The 8695-nt window shown below is 48.2% G+C and overlaps 1 protein-coding gene across 1 annotated transcript in view; it reads left to right on the forward strand.

Annotated features, from left to right (window-relative positions):
- Positions 1-7207, forward strand: part of SETD7 (SET domain containing 7, histone lysine methyltransferase) — a 44749-nt gene extending 37542 nt beyond the window's left edge. Inside the window, exons 7-8 of the mRNA XM_004588147.3 lie at positions 1510-1667; positions 5855-7207. Coding sequence (XP_004588204.1) covers positions 1510-1667; positions 5855-6035 — 339 coding nt within the window. The 3' untranslated portion in view covers positions 6036-7207. The remainder of the gene's footprint in view (positions 1-1509; positions 1668-5854) is intronic.
- The last annotated feature ends 1488 nt before the right edge of the window (positions 7208-8695 follow it).

Raw genomic sequence — 8695 nt, forward strand, 5'->3', positions numbered from 1 at the left:
TCATACTGCACAACACCAGCCCCTCCTAAAGTCTCCAGTACCTCAACACTGCCACTCGTGGCACCAAGCCACCCAGCACATGAACCTTCAGGGAGCTAACACATGCAAACCACAGCAACATCCATTAGGAACAGAAAGTGGATTGGGATCAAGTGTCACATCCCAACAGCTCATGGCAGGGCTGGAAAAGTGAGATTCGGCAAGGAGTTTGTTCAATTTTGCCTGCTACTGTGTCGGTGCCTTGGACCTAAAACAATGTCTGACACACGGCACCTGCTCATTTCACACCTGATGAGGAAATATCATGAGTAAAGATGCAGTTGCCATGGAGAGGCAGGAGGGCGCATACGCCCGCCAGAGTCAGCGGTCGTTTCTGTAAGTGTGACCCTGTCAGTTCCATGCGGGTGCTGGGCCAGCATGTCCAGGTCCTGGAGATGCTGGCTGGTAGTGTTTTAGAGAAGGCAAGCCTGAAGGTTACAACATAGTCAGGGAGTTTTGTAGTAGTAGAGCACCCTGGCCCGCATGTATGACATGCCCCCCGTTACATGGATGCTGGCCTGCATGGATGATGTGCTCGCCATTACACAAGGCTGAGCCTACTTTGCCACCCCTTGTGTCTGGTCCCACTGATTTCTTCTTCTGCCACATTTTCTTTGTCCACTATTTTTTGTTTTTGTTTCTACATTTTGGGGGGTGGGAAACCACAGGGAAGGGGCCACCTCCCTGCCCCTCAGCAGCAGCAGTGGGGATTCCTGAAGGTGGCTGAACACATCAGGCTCGCTGCTGTCACCTCAGAAGGGTATGGGTGGCTGCAGGATGTGACTTGGTTGGCCGTAATGACAAACTCAGTATCCGGACTGAGTGGGGGCCTATTCAGAACAAACCCCCTGCTGGTGAGAGCTGCTACCTGTCCCAACTCCTGAGCCAGGCAATAACGAGAAAGACAGGGCGTGGCCTTCATCACCTTTCAAGTCAACTTAACTGTTTGTATTTTTGTGTAAATAAGGAGAGGTCAGTCAATAGGAAACTGAGCTGAAAATGCATAAGGGTTTTATTTTTTATGTTTTTTTATTATTTATTTTATGTATTTGTTCTAATGACAGAGTTACAGAGAGGCAGGAAGAGACAGAGAAACATATATATAGAGAGAGATCTTCCCTCCCCCAATGGTTAGAATGGCTGGGATGGACCAGGCTGAAGCGAGGATCCAGAGCTTCTTGCAGATCTCCCACACGGGTGCAGGAACACTTGGGCCATCTTCTGCTGTTCTCCCAGGTGCATTATCAGAGAGAGTGATAGGAAGTGGTGCAGCCATGTCTCAAACCAGCATCCACATATGATGTCAACATTGCAGGCAGATGCTTTACCCACTGCGCCAGAATACCAGCCAGCATTAAGTCTCTTCAGGTCTCTGACACCCAGTCGGAAACATTTAAATCAATATTGCCCAGGTTTTTGAACCTTGGAGCAAAAGGACCCCTTGGACACTTGCCATCTGCTTCTCTGTAGGTCGACAGCAGGGACTGGGCCCTTAACGGGAACACCCTGTCCCTCGATGAAGAAACGGTCATTGATGTGCCTGAGCCCTATAACCACGTGTCTAAGTACTGTGCTTCCTTGGGACACAAGGCAAATCACTCCTTCACTCCAAACTGCATCTATGATATGTAAGTATGACATCATCACCGGGGTGGCTGCAGGGCCCTAGGAGCCTGAGAAGAGGGAGGATGGGGGCATGGGAAAGAAGTGTCTGGCCCCGGACCATGCCTGCTGCATCAGATCAGCTAGAGCCCAGACAGCCCCACTGTGCAGCCTTGGCCAGCTAAGAAATGGAAAGCACTTCAGTGGGCGGAGATACTATGGGCAGCACCGTCCTTAGTGGTTGCTATATTTTTGGCTGCCATTTTTGTCCTTCAACATTGTCTTGCTGGAAAACTAGGAACAGTGTTATTGGGAGTAATGGTGGGACTTCAAGTGGAAGGGATCATGGATGTCTTTTATGATGGAAGAAGGAAAATAAAAAGCGTAAGCCCAGGGCATGAGTTCTTTGTGTGAGAGGAAACTTGCTAAGTCCAGGTCCCTCCTAGTTGACAGTACATGCTTCCGGGTGGGTAAGAGTAGATCATATTTCACATGGTGAGAGGATCCAGCGCAGACGAATGCATGGTGTGTGATTCCACTGAGAGGAAGTGTCCACGACAGGACGTCTACACAAAGGAGGTTTGCAGGGGTGTGATGGTGGGTAGGAGTTGAACTTTGGGGTGGTGACACTGTTCTAAGATTACATCATGGTGATGATGCCACAACTGTTGAATATGTTAATCATTGTGCAACTGCTTCACCAAGGTGAATGCATGGTGCGTGGATAACATCCTAACAAAACTATCAATTAAGGTAACAATCGTATGGATCCTACCCCCTCTTGGAGTCCAAGCTTCCCTTTCCATCTGCTAATTGGATCTATGCTTGGAAACCTCCACAGGTTGAGGAGGGGGTTGTTATTATCCACCAAGACAGCTTTCCCAACAACTGAAATAATCAGCATCAGCTCTGATAATTAGCAAGTTCTTTGTGCTGAGTCCAAATAGCAGGCAGCCCTTGGCCCTGTCTCCCTTTCTGTTCTGTACCCTGTGTCAATTTCTCTTCTACAACATAGCCCTATTAGGAGTTGAGTAGTTTTCACGTGTTCCCTGAATGTTTGAAAGCCAACCATCTCTGACTGCTCTAGAAGGGACACAGCTGGGGCTCTGAGCCGTCATCATTGCTCTGCTGAGTTTGGCCTGAGAATGCCAGCAATTCACTCCGTGGGAGCTGGTGAGCTGTGTGCTAGCCTGTTTGCTCAGCAGTGGCCTGCAATCCTTCAGTCATCCAACTTGTTAGCCTAGTCAGGACCAAAGCATGGAGGAAAATGGCCAGGATCTGGAGGTTCCTCAAGAATGCTCCTTCCTGCATCTCTGAGATGCCTGAAAAATTGCTCCACCAGTGACTTGCTCTCCTCGCTGCCAGTAACTAGCACTGGAGCTGCATCTTCGATTTAAAGGGCAAAAGACACGTGTCACGGGAAATGAAATTGAGACCGTTACTAACTCCGAGGCTCTCCTGGCCAAAGCATCGTCCCAAGCTGTGCACAGCTTCACCACAACCTTTTTAAAGAAACAGTGACTAAATGTCATTATTGCTGCTTAAGATGCTCCTTTCAAAGCAGCCATTTCTGTGATTTAACTGCAGGAACAGGATCTTCCTCACCAAAATAAAAAAGAGCACGAGAAACAAGAGAAGGTCCCATTGTGCAAAATCGAGTCCCTGTACTCAACAGGCCTTGATTTTGTTGTTTTGTTTATTGCTAAGATCCGTGTGACCAAATGTCAGTTATTTGAGATCATAGAAAGACTACTTAAATAACAACCAAATGCCGGTTCTTGACACTCACTTCTGAAATAATTAGCATTGCTATATATGCTTCAACTTAAAGCGACACTCGTGCAAGCTGTTTTTTTTGTTTGTTTGTTTGTTTTGAGGCTACTTCAGAATATGCACAGAACTAAAAGATAACTTTGTACATACAGTTTTGAAATCCATGCTTAGTCTTTTTTCATAGCTTACATTTTCCATGACCTCTTCAAGATCCCTTCATATATATATAGATTCGAAATATTTTATACCAAAATCCATGTGTCTTTAATTCCATTTCGCATGAACTTTTTGAAGCACCCTTAAAACCATGATCTCACACAGAATGTCAAGTGGACCACAAAGGGCTAATTACCCAGCTGTGCATAGAGGTGGCACGCCAACCCCTAGGCACCGAGGTCTGACTCGGCAGCTAGCCCGTGCAGCTTGCATTCACTATGCACCCCTCCCTGCAGGTGCACTGTTAACCGCATCATCTCAGTCACTCCTCCCTGGCCTTCATAAAGCTACAGCTCACTCTTCGCGGGTCACAGACCAGGATACACAGGTCTCGTAGCACTCTGGTTAAGGACTCTTAACCATTGTTATGCCTCAGGGCCATGTTCAAGAATCTGAAATAGAATTCTTTCTCTGCAGTCTGTCTATTACCTACCTGCTAAAAACAATGCTAAAGAATAAGGAAATGAAAATACCAGGGAATCCTAAGAGTTCCCTCCAGAAATTCAACACAGGGCTATTTTCGGTGTTTCAGAAGGCTACCCCAGAGCTCTGTTTCAGGAGTGTTATTTTTTTATGCTGTGCTAAAAATATGTTGGAAAGTATGATGCGATATCTTCGTTTAAAGACAAGGAGTTGTAATTCTAGTCCAGAATTCCTGAATCTCTGGTTCAGGCATCTCTTTGGCAATGGAGCACCATCTGAACACCTGCATGTTCACACCCTGTGTGTGCTCCCACACACAGCATCACACACGCCTGTTTCCACAGACCCCCTTACACATCTTCAAATGTGTTTGCACGCTCACTCATATGCATGCTCACATCGATGCTCACACATTTGCATGATCACACACCCACATGTGTGCAAACATGTTCATATGCATGCAAACACACTCACAGAGGTCCCACATATGTGCGTGTATGTACATGTGTGCCCACACACCTGTGCTCACACCCTCACACATAGAGTGGCAAATGTACCAGGTGCTATGGGATACACTTTCTGCTTGTGACCCCATTTTTCACCCTTGAGGCTTGTAGAATAAGGATTGTCACAATCTTAGCAATGAGGAAAGTGTGATTCAAGGACAAGGTAGGCTCTCCAAGAGCACAGAGTAACAATATGAGAGACCAGGGGTCACCCCACAGCCTTCTAACTCCAAGCTAAGCAGCTTTTTGGGAAGCATGGAGCCCAACTAAGATGGACAGAGTGGCCCCTCTGGCACAAGATGGAGGATGTTCATTTGCACACCACATAATAAAAAATGTCCAAAACCACAGGCACACTCCCAGAGAGCCAAACACTTAAGCGCATGCCCTGCCTGTTGGTCCACATCAGGACCCAGAACCTTCCCCAAGGTGCTATACCAGCCATCTGGTTCACAAGGTGACTCTAAGTGAAAGAGACGTAGTTGACCAGATGCGTATAAAAGCAGAGCTGACTCCCATCTCAGCATCTGCTGGTGAGCTCGGCCTGTTTTTACCTGCGTCTGCTGCAGGGAGCTGTGCAGGTGAACAGGGCTAGGTGAACTCTGGCAGCCAAGCAGAGTCTTAGCCTTGACCCCACTTCTAGTTTTGGGCTGCTTTGTTACAGGGATGGGCAGAGAAGTGTAGACCTCCCTGCTGGAAAGCAATCTTCTTGTGCATTTGAGCTAGAAAATAAGGCATTCTCTCTGCGGCTGAGGGAAGACAGAGGTTTTTGTTTTGTTGTTTTGAAGAGCCAAAAGCTGGGATTTTTGGAAAGAAACAGGGACGTTTTCTATCACTCCCAAAGCTTTGGCAAAGCCTTCTCCCCAAGCTACAGCCAGGTAACCTGACATACAGGTTAGCAGGTGCTGCCAGCCAGAAGGGCTGAAATGCTGATGTGGGCTCTGGCCCTGGATCTGATTTCGCATTGAGGATAGGTGTTTGTTGTTTGCCCCTGGTTTGACTAAATACAGAGGGCAACTGTGCTCAGTAAGGTAGGGCAGTGCTTTGCAAACCTGGGTATGCCAGGGAATCACCAGCGACCAGGGTGGGGGGGTTGCTATGATACAGACCGCCACCCAGCAGGCCTGGGGTAGAGCTCAGGGGCTCCATATCCCACAGGCTCCTGGGCAAGGCTGCAGCCAGCTACCCTGCTGGCCATGCTTTGCCTCCAGCCCGCTGGTGGCCAGGGAGCTAATAGGTGATCACCTTCTGCCCAGAGCCGGCCCGGCAATGATCATGTGCATCTTCGTGTTTAGGTTTGTCCACCCCCGCTTTGGGCCCATCAAATGCATCCGCACCTTGCGAGCAGTGGAAGCCGACGAGGAGCTCACGGTTGCCTACGGCTATGACCACAGCCCCCCGGGGAAGAGTGGGCCTGAAGCCCCTGAGTGGTACCAAGTGGAGCTAAAGGCTTTCCAAGCCACCCAGCAAAAGTGAAAGGCCTGGCCCTGGGGTCCAGAGACCTGGCACAGAACCTTGGATCTATGCACTACGTTTATTCGACAATGGGACAACCAGGGACTGATCGTGCTGTTGACATCATATCCTCTCACCCTGCGTTAGCAACGCCGTTCTCGCATACTAACTAGGTTTGACTGTATTACTCATACCAGTTTAAAATTAGCTAGCCTGGCAGCAACCATCCTACTGAGAGGTATTGCGGAGCGCTTGACATACGACAGCATGATGTGCTGTGGTGGTTCAGGTCTAAATCTGTCCCACAGTCAGAGATGCCAAATGATCAGACTGAAAAAAGGAAAATGAGGCTTTTCAGTCAGTCTGAGTCAGGGATTTTTCCATGATGTTTCCTGCCCTTCGGCCAATGCGGACTGTGTCGTCACACTTGCCTCCGCGCCGTAGGGACAACAGAGCATAACTACATCTGTGTTCTCTAAATGTAGTATAATTTGCCTTTTAACCTTTGATCTGTATCTTGCAATAGAATGGCTGTTTTTTGAATTTTTTTCCCCCAGCAAACACTTTTTTGAGTCATTTCACTTCTCAAACCTATTCCCTACCTTAGATATCCTTCCAAATGAATAATACGAGAAAACTTCCAAACGGCCTTTGTGTCTCTTGGAAGTGCGTAGGTCCCTCTAGCTCTTTGCTTCATTATTACACCCTCATATCAAGTGCTGGCTCCTGGAGCTGGCTGTTACTATAGAATTATTATTCTCGCATGTAAACAAAGATATCTTTGCTTTAAGATGTGGGAAGACATGAATTTTACTTTGTTTGCATTAAGTTATGGAAGAGTTGTAATATATACTTTAAGAAAGATGAGAGAAATATTAGTATTTCTAAGCAGTAACTGTGGCAATTTTGCAATATCTTCGATAGTGCTAGTCATTTTTTTTCTCCTTGGGGACACATTACATGTACATAACACAGCGCAGTCCGATTTGTGAAACAGTGCAAATTTAAAAGTCAACAGCAAACTTAAATTCTAACATAGAATTTAAAAAAAAAAAGGTTGAAGTCAATACTATCCAGGCAGACATATTGAGCTCTAGGTAAAAATCAAACCTATTCTTGCTCATCATAATTTCAAAGCTTAACTTGCTTAAAGCATTATGAACTAGGAGTTAACACCTGTATAGTTTCAAGCAGCAGTATCAATAGCCTGTCGACCATCTTCGCCAGCCAGGTGTAATCACAACTGCAGAAATAAGAAAAATCTTTGTTTTTTTAGTTTAGTACCTTAGATGGCTAGTGTGACTGGGATGGCTCTGAGTGAATCTTGAACGCTGTATGTGTACTAAGCACCGCACCACAGGCCGCCAAGCTGGAGCTGAGCTGCCTTTAGAGGCCTTGCTGGGGGCACAGGAAGGTGTGGGGAACCGCCTATACTCTCACCCGCAGCTGTCAAGAGCGGCACCTGTCACTCTGAGAATTTGGCGAAAGCCTTCCAAGCCAGAGCCCACACTGAACTCTCACTGGTGGCGGATGTCTGGCTGGGGCCCCAGAGCCATCAGGAGACCCCATGAGGAAAACTTGTTAGCTCTGATCATTCAGGCAATGCTCCCAGGGTACAGGACTCTTCTGGTCTTTGCAAGGCCAGGTCTCCCGCAGGTTCAAACCCATGCTTGGAAACTAGGTTGAGGGGCATTCGAGGAGATCCAGATGTTGTGGATGGCTCAAAACACAAGAGGCAGTGGTCAGGGCTTCCAGAATGGTCTCCCACAGAAGGAACCACGTGGAGGTTTTAGGTAAGAAGGCACCAGGTAGGATTGCTTCTATTTTGCAGAAAGGTTTTGGTAAACTGTGACACACAGCCATAGTCTCCAGACTGGGGTTGTAATAGGTGCTTCATTGACATGTGTCTCAGAGAGAGGATAGGAGGAAGGTGGTCCCAGGCAGGTGGAGAGCTGCAGAGCCGGGTCAAGGAGAGAGTGGGGTGCAGGCTAGACCTGTGACACAGCCTTTAGGGTCTCCATGGTGCCACCCTGCCTGTCTCTGCTGCTCATGACCACAGTGGAGTATAATTTCTATACCAGTAGGGTATGCTAATGAACCCTCTAAAATGCAATTAAGACAAAATTCTTTGTGCAAAGGGATTCCAGATTGTTGCGAGTCATGAACTAACTGAGCGATTCTTCAGATGGGCTCCAAATGCTAGCGTTCAGCTTCCCAAGGGGCACAGTGCCCGTGACCCTCAGACAAGAGGGAGGTGAGAGGACACCAGGCGGGGCTCACTCTGACCTGCCTGCTGCTCCACACTCCTCCGTGCTCTTCTTTGCCCCAGCTTGTCTCTCTCCTGTGCTCCGTCTCCGCTCACGAGGATGGCTGGGTGTCCGTGTGCAACCTCAGCCCCGCTGAACTCTGCAGGCCAAATTGACTCTGGCTCCTGGCATCTCCTGCTCCAGCTCATGCTCGCTCTCTCGCTCTTTCTTCCTTGCAGACCCTTCTGTGTGAACCCCCCTGCACTTGCTCTGTACCCCTCTCTGATGTCCCACCCACTCTGCCTCGCCCCCTCTCCTCGTACACACTGATTGCCCTGCAGCGAGGCCCTGCAGAGCTGGACATTGTGCGTGTAGCAAAAGCAGTGGAGGTGGCCGAGGTTTTGGAAGGAAGGAATGGGCTGTTGAGGAAGGAAG

Source organism: Ochotona princeps, chromosome 7, assembly GCF_030435755.1.
Source record: "Ochotona princeps isolate mOchPri1 chromosome 7, mOchPri1.hap1, whole genome shotgun sequence".
Taxonomy (NCBI): domain Eukaryota; kingdom Metazoa; phylum Chordata; class Mammalia; order Lagomorpha; family Ochotonidae; genus Ochotona; species Ochotona princeps.